The following is an 18,509-nucleotide window of genomic DNA, read 5'->3' on the forward strand; positions in this document are numbered from 1 at the left end:
ACTTTATGGAAAACGGCCCCGTGCCCTGATCAGCCACCAAATATTTCATCCCCAGGTCATGGTATATTTATAGCTCGAGGATACAGGTAATGGTACTGTGTATGCACATTCAAAGTCAAAGTCAGATATTAATAACCATTTTATTGCCAGCAAACCGCAGTATCGGCCTTTACGTTACATTGCTTTTAATAAGAACAAACGATCCGATAGGTTTGTTGTTATGTGCCCCAAATAACATTATCACGTTGCATTCTGCATTAGACCGTCATTTACCAATATCTTTTTACATAGTTGGCTTGAATGCTAAGTGAATTGTCTCGACTTTATACAGAACCAACAGACACAAATACATAGAATCTGTAGTACTCTTTAGGCACAGTCCAAAAATCTGCTGATTCAACCATTCATTTTCATGTGCTGCATCAAAAAAAAAAAAACTACAGTATAAAACAAACACCCACACAAACCCACACCTGTCTAAAGAAATGGCTTTAAACGAGTCAGTATCCAGCCTCTTGACCTTGATTCTGTCTTCCTGTCTGCAGTGTCTGCTTCTCCATGGAAACGCAGGTCCAGGCTTGACACACATCCCCTCTCTCAAGTCCTGATCATGGCCAGCCATGGGCCAGCATCATCCAACACCAGTCCTTCAGGTTTCACAGACACCACGCATTCTACTTTTAAGAGTCGGTCGCAATACCCCTCCAGGCCTGCGGGCGGCGCTGGCTGCGGTGCTGTTCAGCTCCAGCTCTCCTCTGTGTTGTCCAGGACCTCTTGGTAGAGCCAGCTCTGGGTGAACTCCTGAGACTCCTCCATCAGCTCAAACAGCTGGCGGTACTCGTGGGGGTAGACGTGACCCGTCAGGATGTCCTCTGGCATCCCCATCTGACTCAGCAGTTTAGGGCCACTCTCTGGACTCCACAGGCTGGGATAGACAGGAGGAGGAAGGGTTAGAGAAGAGGAAGACAGACATGAGAGGAGAGGAGAGGAGAGGGGAGGGAGATTTAGAGGTGAAGAGGAGGGTGTGGGAGAGAAGGAAGGATGAGCAACAAGAGAAGATGAGGAGAGCAGGAGATCACAGAGGGATGGAGAGAAGGGAAAGGAGGTGTGTGTGTGTGTGTGTGTGAGTGACATACTTCAGTTTTTCCATGAGCAGAGCCTTCCTCTTGGTCAGACACTGTTTGACCATCATGATGAGCGTTGAGGAGTTGGAGGGGCTGAGGTGGGCCGAGAACAGATCCTCTCTGGGCGTCAGGCGCACCAGACACATGTGCTGGTTGGGGAGCTGTGGGCGGGGCAATGTCGTCAAGACAACACTTCAACAACTTTGGGTCGCTAGGTAACACTGCACCTGTTATTTTAACAGAGTTTACCCTCCTGATTGGACTAACATAATCAACCAATCACGGCTTATCAACATGAGTAAATAAATACATCTTATTATATTACAAGGCAGATATGTTTCCCTTAAGATTTAACACTGTTTTTGTGGCACTGTACCAAGTAATATTGTAGAGATTGAGATATTGTTACTGGCCACTGAAAAACTGTTGGAACTATGCAATTCTGATCCTTGATTTTTTTTCTTCTACTATACATATTTATGCACTGTTTGACTGTAGATGATTGTCTGTGGAGTCTGAGGTGAAGTTTGAAGCCCAGTTTCTTACCCTGCTCTTCTTAACATGGATGGATTTAGAGGATGTTACAAAGGAGGACCAGGGCTCCTGCAGGACGCAACCAATAGGAGACATGTTGGTTAGTCAAATCCCCTCAGGTTGACAGTCGTATCAGGTCAGCACAATCTGATTGTGATCCTAGTTAGGCCCACCCCTCCTCCCAACAGTTTTCCTTCTCTCTCTTCTTCCTCTCCTCCCATCCCCTACCATCTTACATTTACATTTAGTCATTTTAGTCATCTTCCTTTCTCACCCTACTTGTCTCTTCCTCCCTCTCTCCATCTGCTACTCCCTCTCCCTTCCCCATCTCCCTCCCCGTCATTTTACTGCACCCCCTCTATTTCAACCTGAATGCCCCCTCCCTCCCTCCCTCCTTCCTTCCCTTCCTTCCTTCCTTCCTTCCTTCCTTCCTTCCTTCCTTCCCTCCCTCCCTCCCTCCCTCCCCTCCTTCCCTCCCTCCCTCCCTCCCACCTTGTGCAGCAGCTGGATGTTGCAGGCTATCTGCCACAGGGCTCCAATCCCTCGGTAGTTCTCCATGTCTCCTGGCCGAGCCAGCAGTTTCTGAGGGAGAAGAACATGAGCATCATCGCCATCCTCCTCATCATCATCATCATCATCATCATCACAGTCATCTGTCCACAGGTAATCAGTGTTGAGGAAGAAGGGATTTGGCTTGTTTGCCATATTGGCCCAAAGATAAAAAATCCCATTACAGCCAAAGCAGTGGTTCTTTGCGACCATAGCTGTCTTCATGAGTGTGTGAAGACGTGTGTTCTCACCAGGTACTCTCTCTCACTCATCAACAGGTTGAGTTCGATGCGTCCGTAGTGGAAGATGGATTGGCGTTCTAACAGAAAGTACACCAGCCTCCACATCTTATTCTTCTCAGTCATGTGAGGCACGATCCCCACCATCCTAACAGAGGGCTCTGAACACACACAGTAGAGTCCTGATCAAGTATTTGTCAACTCTTTTGAAAAGAAGATTTCAACCTCTCAAAACTTTTGTCAGAAACAAATAGTTTTTCAACTTTTTTTGCAAAAGTAATAAAATAAAATATATATTTGTTTGTTTTGCAACCTTTCTAAATTATTTTTTTCACAAATGTTTTCAACCTTTCCAAAAAAAAAGTGTGTGAGAGAAACTTTCCCGAGTGCGTGAATGTGCCTGCGTCTCACCATCAGTCCATTTGGCCTCTGATATGCCCAGGTCGCTGAAGAGCTTGTCAGCCTTTCTGACCGTAGATCTCTGGGTAACCACTGTCAGAGGGTCAAGATTGAAGAAGTCACACTGGATCACATCCAACTGACCATCCAACTTGCTCTCCAGGGCCTGAACACACACACACACAACACAATGTAACAAGAGGCTGTGGAAAGGTTACCGTGTGTGTGTGTGTGTGTGTGTGTGAGTCCTACCCGGAGGTCTGGCAGGAAGCATCGTTGTGGCTCCAGAGCGACCACTCTCTGTGCCCCAGCGTTGAGCAGTGTTCTGGTCAGCACCCCTGGACCTGGGACACACAGCACATCCATCTGAGTCCTACATCCCAGTTCTAAAACACCAACCTTGGTATTTAGGCTCATATCGAAAATCCCTTCGCCCATATGTCCGCCAGTACGCCCACCTGGGTGGCAGTCAAAGATGACGGCTTTGCTGTCCTCCAGGTTTGGACCCATGTGTTGAGCCACCAGGTTGGCGAGGTCAGGCTCTACGAGGAAGCGCCTCACAGTGTGACAGGTCTTGGCCTTCAGAGTGTTCTCCTCCACGCTGCCCAGATCCAGATCATCATACCTGCGTTGCGGAGAATGGTGGTCCTATACACACACACACACACACACACACACAATCGTTAAAAACTATGCTCTACAGAACAGAAACCCTCCTCTCCACAGAGTGTATCTGTGTGAGTGTGTGAGAGTGTAGACCCACCTTGACAGACATGGCTGCAGCAGAGAGCCGCCTGTGGGTGAGAGCGGAGGACGGGGACAGCCTGTCCCCCCTGGATTGATGGACCTGGGGCCCCCCAGGCCCAGATGACAGTGAGTCCAGGCTGTAGGAGCGTCTCTGAGCCATGGGACCACAGCATAGGGACACCTGGGGCCTTACACAGGGCCTGTTGCCGGGACGACAGCATGCAGATCGCATCGCCAAAACCAGGAGTCTGCACACCTGGGTGGACATGATGGCTAGGTGGAGAGGGGGGCAGATAGAGAGAGAAAGGGGGGAGAGACCGGTACCTGTGAATAGAAGAGAAGAGGTATAAGGTAGGGATGTATGTGATGCGTTAAAGAGTTTCCCTACGTGCAGTTCCATTACTTTTAAGATCTAGCTGGTGTTTTATGATGATACGGCAAAGACAAAAAAATATGAATACTAAGTAGCTCTGTCTTACGAGCGGTATTAATATTGGAGTCGCATATACAGTAGCTGGCACCAAGTTGACTTTGGTATCGACTTTTACGACATGTAACGCATGCACGTGGCTAACCTTACTGTAAAGGTTAGACTGTAAAAGTTGTTGCGCTGTTTGCAGACAAGTTTAAATGATTTAACAAGTTAGCTGGCCAGAAAACTAGAAGACAGAAAACTAAGCTAGTCACGTTGTGCTGCTGTTGCTGGTAAAAGCTAGGTAGCTAATTATAGCAAAATGCCATCTATGTAATCGCAACCTTTGCTATGCTTTTCGTATCGATTCAAGACTTCACATACCTTTATAGCTTATATTCCACTATGTCCGGGTTTTGTAGTTCAGTTAATATATTTACATAATACATCCTTTCCAATTTTGTGACATTGAGCTCGTATTTGCCCTCAGTGTTTTCGCAACCCGTGTGGTGCCTGATGATGGAGGATTGGGTGCATGTTCACTGCGTCATTTTCAGGCGACAGTGAGACTTATTTTCCCAATTCCTTTACTCTTTTTATTTTATTTTTTATTACCAACAAATAAACACATTTCGTACAAACATAATACATCTAACAACAAATATGGAAGAAAAAATAGTGATACATGTGCGGTAACAATTTAAGCCAGGGGTGAGTTTAGTGACACTACAGTGTCACTTCCCAGTCATCCAATCAAAATCTATACATGCATTGGAACGCCCATAATCTTGTATTCAATTGGAGCACAGCTACTTGAGAAAATGTACGGAAGTAGGCTACATGCTGCAGGCACAAATTAGTATTTTAAACACGTCAAAAGCACATATAATCATAGTTGATGGTTACACACAGAAGTAAAACACTTTATACATGATTGCAATCAACAATCAAAACTGCGGTGTCTTCTTTAATACCCGCAGGTAGTCCGCGCCCATTAAGATAGCTGAGCTTTAAATTGTGCATTAACCCTAGGTTAAGCTACGGAAGTACAGCTGTCTGCTAGTTCGCTCTGGAATAGACAGAGCTGTCAAATAGATCCACGCTGCTGTCGTTGATTCCAGTTGCAGTTCCACTCCAGTGCAAGGCAGTAACTCAACCGCTAGATAATTGTAACAATGGCAAAGGTCGAAACTTCTACTAGTAGGCCATATCACATAATTATTTTCGGAGCCTCGGGCTTTACAGGGCAGTTTGTAGTGGAAGAGGTAGCTCGTACCTCGTCCGAGGGACCAAAGGGGACGTTGAAATGGGCCGTTGCTGGGAGAAGCAGACCGAAGCTGGAAAAAGTTCTGGAACAGGCGGCTGCCGCCCTCAGTATGTCGTTTTATTTCTGTAAAATTCTACGTGTTGCTTGTAGTAATATGAATGTTTTTTGTTTGCTTGCTTTGCGTTCGACGTTGTGCGTCATGTGCAATTGTGTTCAACAAAGGCTCTAATCGGATTTTCAGAGCATTCTCCTGGAGGATCCAATCTGATCACTCAACATACATAGTAGTTAATTAAGTGTACAAAGCAAATAACGTGAATATAGCTAACATTATTTTTTTTAAATCAAGCTTTCTTTCAATGAGTAATGGAAGTTATGCGGTGCCTACATAAGTACAGTGTTCGTCAGTAGATCTTGTTGAAGTGGGGATTATGGGGTGTTTGGTCTTGTTCTTGACCTCTGCCTGTGCTGTAGGCAAGCCAGAGCTGAGGACGGAGGTGGACATCATCGTAGCAGATGTAGGAGAGCCGGACTCCCTGGCAGCCATGTGCAAACAGGGTGTGATCGTTCTCAACTGTGTGGGGCCTGTAAGTATCCCACTGTCTGTAAGGATACATACACAATCTCTCTCTCTCACACACAAACACACACAGACAGAGCACGCTCTGTTGAGGTACAATGAGTGTGATTGTCAAGGTCGGAATAGTGATAGTACTCAGCACAGCGGTGTCAGACTCAGAATATAATTGTCTATCTTACAGTGCGAATCCCAAAGAGAGCGCTTTCTCTGACCTAGATTGAAGTGCTAGCATTGCTCCTCTGGATATTAGTTTATTTCATCACCTGGCATTCCAGGTGAAGAATATAACCCAGATATCAGGAATGACACAACATCGCTGTTTGCACAATATCAGCGAGTGTGAAATCACTGAATGTACCTTGTACCATTCCCCCTTTCTGTCAGTCATGCACACACACTCTAGAATCTAGATTAAGCAGGTAGTTAGAAGTTAATGCCTGGTTATGGATAGACTGGATTTCTGACATTAACTCTGTCTGTGTGTCTGTCTGTGTGTAGTACAGGTTCTGGGGGGAGCCCGTGGTAAAGGCATGTGTGGAGAATGGAGCACACCACATCGACATCTGTGGAGAGCCCCAGGTACTGTATGTTCACTGGAGTGGCCGTGTCCCACTTCTAGACCTGTTCACTTCCTTCCTCCTCTCGTTCCCTCACACCCTTCACCTCTTAAATAGGCAGACTAGAGGGGCCGCATTCCATTTCTTTGTCTGTGTTCTCTTGCTTCCTCTACTCCCCATTGAACTCCCGTTAGTTGGATGCGGTCTGAACTAGTGAACTGGACCTACAGTCAACCTTCTTACTCCAGGTCACTTGTGGTGAGACCAGGACCATGAGAGGTTCCAAAAGTTCAGACCTCATACATAAAAAATAAATAAAAAAAAGAGCCACTATTATCTATGTAAATACCGCCCTGCCCCAAATATAGAAACATTGAATATAACTACATGCTCTTGTGTTTCTTCCCATTGGCACTTATTTGCTTATCTCAATGTATGCTCATGTTTTGGCTACTCATAATGTTTTTGGGGCTATCTCGTTGTTTATGATCATTGACCTATGCACTTTTGTTAAAGCTCTCGCTTGGAAGTCGCTTTGGATAAAAGCATCTGCTAAATGAATAAATGTAAATGTAATGTAAATATCCCTGATCTGTTATTGACGTCTTTGGTTGGACCTCACTTTAACTCGGACGCTGGTTATGGGCCTGGGTGAAGCCTGGGTGAAGCCTGGGTGAAGCCTGGGTGAAGCCTGGGTGAAGCCTGGGTGAAGCCTGGGTAAAGCCTGGGTAAAGCCTGGGTGAAGCCTGGGGGAAGCCTGGGTAAAGCCTGGGTGAAGCCTGGGGGAAGCTTGGGGGAAGCCTGGGTGAAGCCTGGGTGAAGCCTGGGTAAAGCCTGGGTAAAGCCTGGGTGAAGCCTGGGGGAAGCCTGGGTGAAGCCGGGGGAAGCCTGGGGGAAGCCTGGGGGAAGCCTGGGGGAAGCCTGGGGGAAGCCTGGGGGAAGCCTGGGTAAAGCCTGGGGGAAGCCTGGGGGAAGCCTGGGGGAAGCCTGGGGGAAGCCTTGGTAAAGCCTGGGTAAAGCCTGGGGGAAGCCTGGGTGAAGCCTGGGTGAAGCCTGGGTAAAGCCTGGGGGAAGCCTGGGGGAAGCCTGGGGGAAGCCTGGGTGAAGCCTGGGTGAAGAGAGAGGCTGTCTGACAGAGGCTCCAGCAGGGAGGACAGGAGTCATGCCCAGTGACATGCTGCTGTCCATTAGATCAGACCTTACTTATTTACTGCTCTATCCCAATCTAATCACACCCTGTCCTGGTTCATCCAGCGCTGTTCGTTTGTGTTTGCATTCCTATCCCCTTTGTGGTGTGTGTGTGTGTTGTGCTTATTTTTAATCCTGTGTGCGCACATGCATGTGTGTAGTTTCTAGAGAGCATGCAGTTGAACTACAACAGCCAGGCGGGTGAGAAGGGGGTTTACGTCGTGGGGAGCTGTGGCTTTGACTCCATCCCAGCTGACATGGGCGTCATCTTTACCAGGGACCAGTTCAAAGGTGTGTGTGTGTGTGTATTGAGAATGATTGCCGCATGCATGTCATGTGAAGCCTATCATCACAATCCAAGTTTTGTATTGAATTAAAAATATCTCCTCGTGTGTGTGTGTGCGCTCACAGGAACACTCACAGCAGTAGAGAGCTTCCTGACGGCCAGTTCAGGCCCTGAGGTAAGTCTCCATATCCCAGAAACCCTTTCACTGGACTAGGTTTACCCTGACATCCAACATGAATAGTCTTTTATTCAAACTTTAAAAACTTTAAAGTTTTATTTAGGTAATCCCTTCATCTCTCTCTACCTCTCTCTCTCTCTCTCTCTGTGTCTCTCTCTCTCTCAGGGAGGCTCCATCCATGACGGCACATGGCAGTCAGCCATCTACGGCTTCGCCGACAGCGGAAAGCTTCGTAGCCTGAGGAGGAAGTTTGGCTACAAGCCCCTCCCGGTGGTGGGGTCAAAGATCAAGCGCAGGTAGTGAACACGGGGCTCCGGGTGGCGAGCTGCGGTCACAGGCTTGTGATGTTGATTGAATTCGGGGGAGGGGGGGTCTTGTTGATGCTAACTGTGGGTGTGTGTGTGTGTGTGTAGGAGTGCGCTGTTCTACAGTGATGAGGTGCAGCAGTACGCAGTCCCCTTTATGGGTGCAGATCCCTCTGTGGTGAAGAGAACCCAGCGCTTCCTACTGGAGGAGAACCAGGAGAACCCTGTGAGCGGCTCTACTCTCTCTCTCTGCCTCCAGTCTCTCTCTACCCCTCTCTCTGCCTCCATATTCTCTCTGCCTCCACATTCTCTCTCTGCCTCCATATTCCCTTTCTCACATATACACTCCTTTGTTTGACCTTTGACATCTTCTTGACCTCCAGGTCCAGTATGGTGCATATGCAGGAGTAGGGGGCGTGGGAAACATAATCAAGATGCTTTTCGCTGGAATGATGTTTTGGTTCTTTGTCAAGTTCAGCTGGGGACGAAACCTGCTGATCAAGGTGAAAGAAAACGACAGATGCACGCACACACACACATTGAAAAACGCGCACACACACACATTGACACACGCACAACACACCTTACCCAAACAAATGCTCATAATTCTCTTCCTCCTGCAGTTCCCAGAGTTCTTCTCCTTCGGGTTCTTCACCAAGCAGGGACCAACCAGGAAGCAGGTAGAGTCTCCTTTCAACCTCCTCAAGGGAACTACCTGTGGGCCCTAGAGAATCCCTCACTCTCGGGCATTCTATTGTGTCGTAACAGTGCTTCTAAATGGTGTGTGTGTGTGTGTCAGATGGAGGGAGCATCCTTTCAGTTTGCCTTCTATGGGGAGGGCTACACCGAGGACCCGTCTCAAGGTCGACCCAACGCCAAGATCCGCACCCTCGTCCAGGGCCCAGGTGATGTCACTGCTCCGCCATGTTCACACGCTCTGGTTGTTGTACTGTAACAGGCTACTCTTAACCATTAGTTAAACTACTATTTTATTTTCAAAGAAGTGACTTGAAATTTGGATAATTACATTCCTTTCGGCAGCTTTGGCAAGTGTTGCATAGAACCGTAATACCAGTGGTTTCTTCCAACTGCCACACTCATCTGACAGAAGTAATGTTTTGCTGTTTTAGAGGCGGGATATGTAGCCACACCCATAACCATGGTCCAATCAGCTATCACCATCCTGAACGAGCCCAACGCCCTTCCCAAGAAGTGAGTTCTGACTTCCTCCTTCACTATTACTACTTAAAGAAAAAGGTTGATTTGGTTTAACAATTTTTCTTTCATCTACCTCTTATTTGTCGCCCTCTCTCTGTAGGGGTGGTGTATACACTCCAGGAGCAGCTTTTGCTAAGACCACACTGATTAATCGCCTCAACAAACATGGCATCCAGTTTTCTGTCATCTAAACCTGCCCACCAACTCCAGGTCATTCCCATCTGTCTATGCTATCCTGAACATCGCATATGTTTGTTATTGGAAATATGAAAATAGTCTTTAGCCACGCTCACTAACGGTTTTGCTGGTTTGTGGTATTTGTCATGGTTCACCAGAGTAGAATACCTATATCAATACAGTTTCTCTTCTGCGTTTGCATTTGAGCTTGGTGTCAGTCTTACCCTCAATAATACAGTTTGCTCTCACTTCAAATGTTCATAATTGTTTCTCATAAGGGTCGTTTTACTATATCTGTTGAATTGGTTCAGATGTATTTGGTAGTTTTTCGGCCCATTCTGCCGTGTTTACTGTTGACTTTCTGTGCACTGTTTCCTGGAAGTCCCAAGATTTACAAGCTCCTATTTAGAACATGCAGAATTCCAGAAGCCCACAACATGATTGGCACCAGTTCTGATTTCCAACAGTAACTGAATAGCCTTGCTTTATCAAAGCACATTTTTCTCAACCTGTTTATTGAAACAAAGTTTGTTGCTAAAGAACTGGTACAATGCTCCCTCCTAAACAGCTTGATCATTTTAAGAATGTGATGCTTGCTGCCTCTAAGCAACATGTCATGGTACTACTGGTAAAGGAGCAATACTACCACTGAGCATGCCCAGGAGTGTGCAGTGTTTGTGTGCAGTGTTTTGAGTTGCATTCTGCTTGCCTAGTCTTTATCTTATGAATAAAGCCAACAGCACTGCTGGAAATATCTGTTGTAGTGGCTGAGTTTTTGCTTTGAACTTAAAATGAATGTTTACAAAAGAATACACTCCTGATCAACTGCAGTACCTGACCAACACAGTTCATTTTAGTCTGACATACATTTGCACATTGGACTGATTGAATATCCAACTGCAAGAGTCAATGTTGAGGTTCCATCCATCAAGCCTAATAAGTTTTTCCTACTATGTTCAAATTCATCAGAGCATTATTTAGGTGTGCAGGTATCACGCTGAATAGAAGCCTCCTGAGTTTGACATGCTTTCTGTTACAGTCCATTAAAGGGGCGGCCACTTCGCTTTGTCGATCATTTATCAGCGGCTGTTAGACGCGGATCACCCGCAGTTCAGCCTCCTCATTTGCCCTTTTCTTTGAGGTATTCCGCTGCAAAGTTACATTAATTTTTAAAGTATGTGTGATTAAAAACTTCTGGTATTAGAGGCTACCACAAAATGACACTAGTGTTAATCCCAATACATAAAGATCTTACCTAGTTTCTCAACCGCTTCCACACAAACGCTGGGGTACATGCTCCCGTTGTAGGTGGCAATAATTACGTACAGTGTGGTCCTCACCAATATCAACCCGTGCACACCCTGTAAAAACACCTTTCTACTAGTGAGACGTTCCCAATTCATGGAATTAAAGTCTACAACGGGACAATTGGTTTTAGAAATTTAGGATTGAGTGTGTACTATTTTGAATTCATATCATGTCACATATGTTGCTAACTTTATACTGATAAACTAACACATTTGCAGTATATGGAGCTTCGGTCTGCCCGGACACACGTGTACGCTTTTTCTTGGAAGTAGAATCCTCGCTCTCTCGTGGCGGTCAGATCCTTAAAGGCGTCTGCAAACATCTGGGCCTGCGGAACAATCTGGAAAGTTGCGTTGGCAACGCTGCCGTTAACTCATTTAAATAAACCACATTTAGCTGGTGCTAGATAGCGAGGCAAATAAGTCAAGTTGCGTTCCAGCTATAGAGTTTCGGTACAGTAGTAGGCTAGAAGAGCTCTAGCTATAGGCTACATTGTTACCTGAAACCTGGCAGATGCAGCGGTCACGTTTCCATTTTTTGCCACCAATATTGCAGCGTTTTCCACGTGTTTTGTGTCAATAAGGCAATCGTTAATCATAATTTGAAATTGGTTGAGACTCATCGTTGTATTTTGTATCCTGTCAAGGTTACAATCAAGTTTTTTTTCTCTCTCAAAAAGTTTGTTACTGGTTTCTATAGAAACCAGTAACAAACCAGTGTCGTGCCACGGCACTTAGCCGCGGGAGCGGGCGTGCACTCAGAGAAGCGGAGTTTAACTGCTGCACTTCGAATTCACCTCTTAGATGGAACACCTGGGCGTTTTTTCACCTGATATGTGTATCCCCTCCCCTAACATGCAAAGGGTCTGTCCTGCCATCATTGTGTTATTTTCTGTGTTCTTTTGGTCACAATGAACAACCTGAGATAATATGGAGATGTCTGCTCTTCTCTAGCAAAAAATTACAGAGGGGATACACATTATGAGATGAAAAAACGGCCTGATATAATGTGTATCCCCTCTGTAACGTTTGCTGTCTACCATATTAGTTACAGAGGGGATACACATTATATCCCAGTTTTTTTTAAATCTTTTAAAATCACAATTTTTTTGTGAATTTCAGTTTTAAATAAAACTTTTAGTAATTTCCTTCTACTACTATTATTTTTTCTTCCTGGCTATGTTCAAACATCCCATTTAGAGGCATCTGAGGGCACAACATGCTAGATTAGTGGTCAAACATTTTGTGAACTGAAATAATGTAAATACGATCGTATCTATAAACACAATGAAAAATATTTTTATTCTTAAAAAAAAAGTACAGCTATAAACTGTACACTGAATCACAACATGATGATCAGGACATATCGAAAGCGTCCAGGAGATCTGTGTAATGATATTTCTCTGCTAAGGACGTGGCGTTGTCCCAAGCTTTGATGCGGGCCAGAACCTTAAGCACGTCACTCAGAAATTCCCTAGGGTCAAAGAAAAAACAAACAATGTACGAACATAATAACACTTTCCAGTTTGAGGTGTGAGTGGGATGGGCTGGTGGCAGTGTTACCTGGTGCTGGAGCTGTCTGGCTGCTGCTTGCAGACAGAATGGGCTATCTGGAGCAGGTGTTTACTGAGAGACAGGAGTTGGGGAAGAGACGAACCACCACTCACATGGCTGAACCACGACTCAGGAAAACACTCAGCCACCTGGGAAGAGAGATGGAAACAAGAAGACAAGAAGAATCGAAGGAGAGAGAGGTAAACAAAATCGAATTTTAAATCTTGATCACAGACACCCTTAAAAACCAGAGAAGGAACATTGTTAATACCCAGACAGGGTTTGACAGATGGGCATGAAGCGGACCTTGCTGGTCTTGCGGAGGGAATCTTGTGGTCGGGGATCGTTCAGCATCGTCATCATCAGGTAGCGGTTCAGGAGCTGGTCCAACATCACCTCCCTCAGGGCCTCCCCTGACACCACCCCCTCCCACAGAGACATGCTACTCAGGAGCTGGCACACACACACACACACACACACACACACGTATTAAAGAGGGACACAAACGGCAACACACACACAATGTAAAGCTACGCAAGTTCTCCTTCAACTCCTTTACCTTTACGGCAGTCCAGAACTGTCCGTCTCTGAACCTACACTGTGGAGAAGAGCTGTCTTCCAGAAACCTGTCGGAGAAAACAGAGGACAACATCAACAGCTGTGTTCATCTCCAAGTTCACTCATTCTAGAACTTGTATCCTTTTAATGAATCCTGCCTGCATGTCTAGGCTCACTTTTTAGGATAGAGAGGGATGAAGACATCTTCATCCACTGAGGTCTTCAGCCGACCAATCACTGCGTCCAAAAATGCCTATGGGGGAGGGGGGGTGCACACAATTGAGTTATCTGACCACACAGATGGTCAGGTTTTCAGGTGGTATTGATTTACCATTAAACAAAAATGACAAAAACACAAACTGAAAATGACTGTTCACCTTGACCGGTTTGCTGTGCTCTCCCTGGAACAGGAAGTAGTCATCCTTCAGTCTGTGGCAGAGCACTGCCAATCGGGAGGACTCCTGCCTGGACAGGGGGTCCCACACCAGCTCCACATAGCCTGGGGGGAGGTTACAATTTGCATATTTGAGTGTGTGAGAGAGAGAGAGACAGAGAGAGAGAGACAGAGAGAGAACATACCCTGTATTTTGGGCAGCAGTGTTTTCTCTATGATGGCAGGCAGAGTCTTCCTGTCAGCGTTCTCCTTCTCCTCGTAACCGTCGCCGTGGCAAAAGGCCTCCACAGCAGAGTACCATGGCAACGCCTCAAAGTCCTCCACTGCTGACTGGAACACACAGCAGAAACACAACATAGATAAAACACATAAACAACATCTCACAGTCCTCTGTGTGTGTGTGTACTGTGAGTGAGTGTGTTCCTGTTGGTACCTGTAGGGGTCCAGCCCAGGATCTGGTGTCTGATGAGGGGGTTGAGCAGTTTGGGCAGACAGAGGCTGATGTAGGCGCTGTGGTAGGACTCGGAGAACAAGCTTCTCCACTCCTCGAACCGACGCAGCACCTTCCTCACGTCCCAGAACTCCTCCTGGACATCTGCAAACACGCCCTGAGACCGACTCACCAGCTCAGCTGGAGGGGGAGGGAGGGAGGGGGAGGAGGTGGGGTGATGATGATGAAGCGGGCTAGTAAACAAAAGGTTGCCAGTTCGATTCCCGGCCATGCCAGATGACGTTGTGTCCTTGGGCAAGGCACTTCACCCTACTTGCCTCGGGGGGAATGTCCCTGTTCTTACTGTAAGTCGCTCTGGATAAGAGCATCTGCTAAATGACTAAATGTAAATCTCATAACTGCCTCACAGATAACGAAAGTAGCTGTTTGGTAGTGCCGCGCCCCGCCTTACCTTTCTTCTTCTGCAGTTCTTCCTCTTCCTCAGCCGAAGGCTCGCAGTCCACTGGAAGACTGTCAGAGTCTTCGTCACTGAGGGGGAAATGTTTTATGATGTCAGTGTAATACAAGAGCAGCAGTGAACGTGTTTGCGATGGAACGGTATCGTACATTTAGCATTTAGCATTTAAATGCTAAAACACGTTAACGCTTGACCACTTAGGAAAGCCGCAACCTCTCTCTCTCTCTCTCTCACCCTTTAACCAGTGTCTCGTTCAGGTGGTCACCTGACTGGTCACCTGACTGGCCTTCACTTTGTGGTTCACTGCTGTCTAGAGAGAGAGAGAGAGAGAGTGAGATATCAGTGAAACATCAAAGACACACACACCCATACAGTTACAAACACACAAGCACACAACCATACACACACACCAATAAACACACACACACACACTCACAACAGAGCTGCTGTAGGCGGGAGGACTCCTGTCGGACAGTCTCCCGTCTGCGGGACAACAGCGCCTCCGCCTGGTCAGACAGCAGAGAGTGCATGTCCAGCTCCAGTGAGTTGATCTCCACAACCTGCACGACACACAGCACAATAAAACACAACAGCCATATATTCCCACCAGGATGCATGTGGAGAGGATCCATCCTGCTCCGTTCCTCCCAGAGTTCAACAGGGGCTTCCTCTCTGACCTTCTCTCTCAGGCATTCCACCAGGTTCCGTACGTAGAGGTTCATGTCGCGGTAGAAACTCAGCTGCCGGTCCGAGGAACTGTTCTCCAGGTTCTCCAGGGCGGTTCTGGCACCCTCTATGTCCCCCTCCATCCTCCTCAGCTCTGCCTCGCGGGCCCTGTGGACCCCTCTCAGAGAGTCCAGCCTGGGAGAGAAGGAGGGGGGAGGAGAGAGAGAGAGAGAGAGAGAGAGAGAGAGAGAGAGAGAGAGAGAGGGGGAGGGAGGACAGAGGTAGAGGTGAGAGGAGCATAGAAGGGTGTGGGCGAGAAAAAGAGGTGGAGGTAGAGAATGGAAAGGTGGGAAGAAAAAAAAAAAGTAAGACCACACAAAGGCACAGAGGAGGCAAGTTAGACCTGCTTTAGATTGTGCTGAGTCACCCTGCTCTGCCTGTCAGTGGTGCTATGTTTAGGAGGGGTGCTGACTGACTTCCCAGTGATCCTCCTCTTCACCATGCTGACTGTGACTGCAGGAAGAGTCTCTGGAATCACGGGCCTTTTCTTCAGCCTGCCTCGGCCACTGCACACACTGCTGTCACTGCTGGGGCTCTGGGGAGGGAGGGAGGGAGGAGGGGAGGAGGAGAGGGGAGGAGGAGAGGGGAGGAGGAGAGGCAGGGGAGGGGAGGAGGAGGAGGGGAGGAGGAGGAGGGGAGGGGAGGAGGAGGAGGGGAGGAGGAGGAGGGGAGGAGGAGAGGCAGGGGAGGGGAGGAGGAGGAGGGGAGGGGAGGAGGAGAGGCAGGGGAGGAGGAGAGGCAGGGGAGGGGAGCAGGGGAGGAGGAGAGGCAGGGGAGGGGAGGAGGGGGAGGAGGAGAGGCAGGGGAGGAGGAGGAGGGGAGGAGGAGGAGGGGAGGAGAGGAGGAGGAGAGGCAGGGGAGGGGAGGAGGAGAGGGGAGGAGGAGGAGGAGGGGAGGAGGAGAGGCAGGGGAGGAGGAGAGGCAGGGGAGGGGGGGAGGGAGGGAGGGAGGAGGGGAGGAGGGGGAGGAGAAGAGGCAGGGGAGGGGAGGGGATGAGGAGAGGCAGGGGAGGGGAAGGAAAAGAGGGGAAGAGAGGATGGAAGCATTAGAAGTACAGAGAATGGGTGTGCTGCTTTTTTCTTGTGGTCTAAATAAAGTGCTGGAAAAGTGTGGAGACAGAGAGAGAGAGGGAGGGATGGCAGAGGGAGTGATGACAGAGGGAGGGATGACAGAGGGAGGGATGACAGCGTGGTACCTGTTCCCCCGGGTGTCTCTTGACCCCCTTCCCTATCTGCTGCTCCTCCCAGAGCTCCTGGTCTTCTCTCTCCTGGGAGTCGCTGTCCTCACTGGCACTCCCTCCTGCAACACACACACACACACACAACACACAACAGTTAGCCTAAGGTGCTTAATATCTCCTTCAGAAATGTTTCGTTTCTTCTCCTCATTTTCTCCTTTAACCAACTGAATGTCAGGTGGCCTTCTTTCCTTTTCATCTGGTTGTTCACTCACTACTCCCCATGTATTCTCCTCCTCGTCCACCACTTTTCCTCTCCTCCACTCTCCCTCTCTCCTATTCCGGTCCCCCTTTCTTGTTCTACCCCTCTCCACTCACTCACCCAGGATCTGTTCTCCTCTCCCCCCTCTCCCCCAGCCTCTCTCTCCCTCTCCCCCTTCCTCCCCCAGCCTCTCTCTCCCTCTCCCCCTTCCTCACCCAGCCTCTCTCCTCCTCTCTCCCTCTCCCCCAACCAGCCTCTCCCCCTTCCTCCCCCAGCCTCTCTCTCCCTCTCCCCCTTCCTCACCCAGCCTCTATCCTCCTCTCTCCCTCTCCCCAACCAGCCTCTCCCCCTTCCTCACCCAGCCTCTCTCCTCCTCTCTCCCTCTCCCCCACCCAGCCTCTCCCCCTTCCTCACCCAGCCTCTCCCCCTTCCTCACCCAGCCTCTCTCCTCCTCTCTCCCTTCCTCACCCAGCCTCTCCCCCTTCCCTCACCCAGCCTCTCTCCTCCTCTCTCCATTCCTCACCCAGCCTCTCCCCCTTCCTCACCCAGCCTTTCTCCCATCCTCACCCAGCTTCTCTGCGATCCTCTCCCTCACAGTCCTGGGTCTCGGGGCAAACTCGATCCTGCGTTCGTGGTCGTCTGGTTCATCGTCATCGTCCTCGTGTCCGTCGCTCCCCTCGTCCCGGTCCAGGTCTCCAGGGGTGCTGGGGACCGCTCCCCTTCCCTCCCCAGAGGGATGTACTCCTTCTGGGCTCGGGCCTCCTGACGCTGCCTCCTGGCTGCCTGGATCCTCCGGGCGTCTGGGATCACCACTGCAAAGGAAAAACTTTTACTAATTAACAGTCCATTTTCAGTGTCCATGCATGTGTTCATGTCTGTTGAAGAGCGCAGACGTGGACTTGAGAGATGGACCGACCCTTTTTGGGGGCGGAGGACTTGGAGGTTTTGGAGGAGACTGAGCTGGAGGTGGACTTGGCCTCTTCCTCTGGGTCACTGTCTGGGGACAGCTCTTCACCTGAGACCCCATCATCATCATCATCATCACTACCAGAAGGCCTTGAAGGTGATTCAGCCCTAGTCACGTTCCTTCTGGCTGTGCCTGTTAGGTTGAGGAAGATACAAATGGTTATCCGTGGTTAGGTTTGGCTTGGAGAGACTGGTAATAGCCTGGGAATATGAAATGTGTGGGGTTGTTTACCTGCGGGTATGAAAGTGGTCTTCGCAAGTGAATCTTCTTTCTTACGCGCTTGGAAAACAACAGCTTTATCCACTAGTTTCTTCACCTTGAATTCGGATACCTTACCTGATGACGAGAGAAGAAACAGTTAGCGAGTCTGTCTGTCTATCGATCGATATCTCTGTGTTGAGTTATTGGTATCAAAATAAAGATCGAACTGGAAGGACGTAGCCTGCAGTCCATCTTGGCAGCAGTGACACAGCTGGACTGAGGAGCAGACTCAGAACGCAGAGTGAGGAGATCCTCAAAACGGCTGACGTTCGAAATACGTCTAAGTTGACATGAGGCTTATCGACCAAGTTAAGACAATTTTACCTTCTTTTCATCCGAAAAGCTAAGTACGTTTCCCTTCTTCTTCTTCTTCCCGACATCCACGTTCCTGTTACGGACAGCGAAGGGTCCACCGACCTCCCCAGGGTCCTCGTCACCACTTGAGTCCGATTTAGGAGGCGTCACCTCCCGCTTTGAACTGCAAGAGATCCCGCGGTTCTGGGGCAACTTTGACGGTTTTATATTTACAGCAGCAGGGTGTACTACTTTGGTATCATCTCTGCTTCCGTCTTTTTGTTCATCCTCGTCGCTGGATTCTCCTTTTCTTTGACGGATGTTTCTACGGACCTTCTTAT

General features: G+C 48.4%; 4 protein-coding genes across 4 annotated transcripts in view; 1 reads left to right on the plus strand and 3 right to left on the minus strand.

Moving 5' to 3' along the window:
- Window positions 1-121: 121 nt before the first annotated feature.
- Window positions 122-4,513, minus strand: tfb2m (transcription factor B2, mitochondrial). Its single transcript, XM_067260450.1, has 10 exons — window positions 4,389-4,513; window positions 3,609-3,916; window positions 3,304-3,493; window positions 3,098-3,189; window positions 2,858-3,011; window positions 2,459-2,607; window positions 2,151-2,240; window positions 1,671-1,727; window positions 1,137-1,285; window positions 122-925 (listed from the first exon to the last, which is right to left on the minus strand). Exons 2-10 carry the CDS (start codon window positions 3,858-3,860, stop codon window positions 739-741), a joined length of 1,320 nt encoding a protein of 439 aa, XP_067116551.1. The 5' UTR covers window positions 3,861-3,916; window positions 4,389-4,513; the 3' UTR covers window positions 122-738.
- A 398-nt stretch (window positions 4,514-4,911) lies between these two features.
- On the plus strand, window positions 4,912-10,516 carry LOC136965924 (saccharopine dehydrogenase-like oxidoreductase). The gene is made up of 12 exons (XM_067260226.1): window positions 4,912-5,378; window positions 5,746-5,858; window positions 6,350-6,430; window positions 7,758-7,887; window positions 8,008-8,057; window positions 8,226-8,356; window positions 8,474-8,591; window positions 8,749-8,868; window positions 8,989-9,045; window positions 9,165-9,270; window positions 9,496-9,577; window positions 9,684-10,516. The coding sequence occupies exons 1-12, from the start codon at window positions 5,180-5,182 to the stop codon at window positions 9,772-9,774; spliced, it is 1,278 nt and encodes a 425-aa protein (XP_067116327.1). The 5' UTR covers window positions 4,912-5,179; the 3' UTR covers window positions 9,775-10,516.
- A 364-nt stretch (window positions 10,517-10,880) lies between these two features.
- pfn4 (profilin family member 4) lies at window positions 10,881-11,759 on the minus strand. The gene is made up of 4 exons (XM_067260227.1): window positions 11,568-11,759; window positions 11,277-11,408; window positions 11,016-11,121; window positions 10,881-10,909 (listed from the first exon to the last, which is right to left on the minus strand). Exons 1-4 carry the CDS (start codon window positions 11,688-11,690, stop codon window positions 10,881-10,883), a joined length of 390 nt encoding a protein of 129 aa, XP_067116328.1. The 5' UTR covers window positions 11,691-11,759.
- A 583-nt stretch (window positions 11,760-12,342) lies between these two features.
- The window catches only part of gcfc2 (GC-rich sequence DNA-binding factor 2), a 7,366-nt gene continuing 1,199 nt past the window's right edge, over window positions 12,343-18,509 (minus strand). The window contains 19 exon segments of the mRNA XM_067260950.1: window positions 12,343-12,541; window positions 12,631-12,770; window positions 12,928-13,074; window positions 13,181-13,247; window positions 13,356-13,432; window positions 13,557-13,678; window positions 13,759-13,908; window positions 14,010-14,204; window positions 14,476-14,552; window positions 14,716-14,791; window positions 14,918-15,041; window positions 15,159-15,342; window positions 15,624-15,742; window positions 16,403-16,506; window positions 17,214-17,348; window positions 17,351-17,458; window positions 17,563-17,745; window positions 17,845-17,949; window positions 18,180-18,504. Coding sequence (XP_067117051.1) covers window positions 12,424-12,541; window positions 12,631-12,770; window positions 12,928-13,074; window positions 13,181-13,247; window positions 13,356-13,432; window positions 13,557-13,678; window positions 13,759-13,908; window positions 14,010-14,204; window positions 14,476-14,552; window positions 14,716-14,791; window positions 14,918-15,041; window positions 15,159-15,342; window positions 15,624-15,742; window positions 16,403-16,506; window positions 17,214-17,348; window positions 17,351-17,458; window positions 17,563-17,745; window positions 17,845-17,949; window positions 18,180-18,504 — 2,556 coding nt within the window. The 3' untranslated portion in view covers window positions 12,343-12,423.

The sequence above is a fragment of the Osmerus mordax genome, chromosome 22, assembly GCF_038355195.1.
Source record: "Osmerus mordax isolate fOsmMor3 chromosome 22, fOsmMor3.pri, whole genome shotgun sequence".
Classification (NCBI taxonomy): domain Eukaryota; kingdom Metazoa; phylum Chordata; class Actinopteri; order Osmeriformes; family Osmeridae; genus Osmerus; species Osmerus mordax.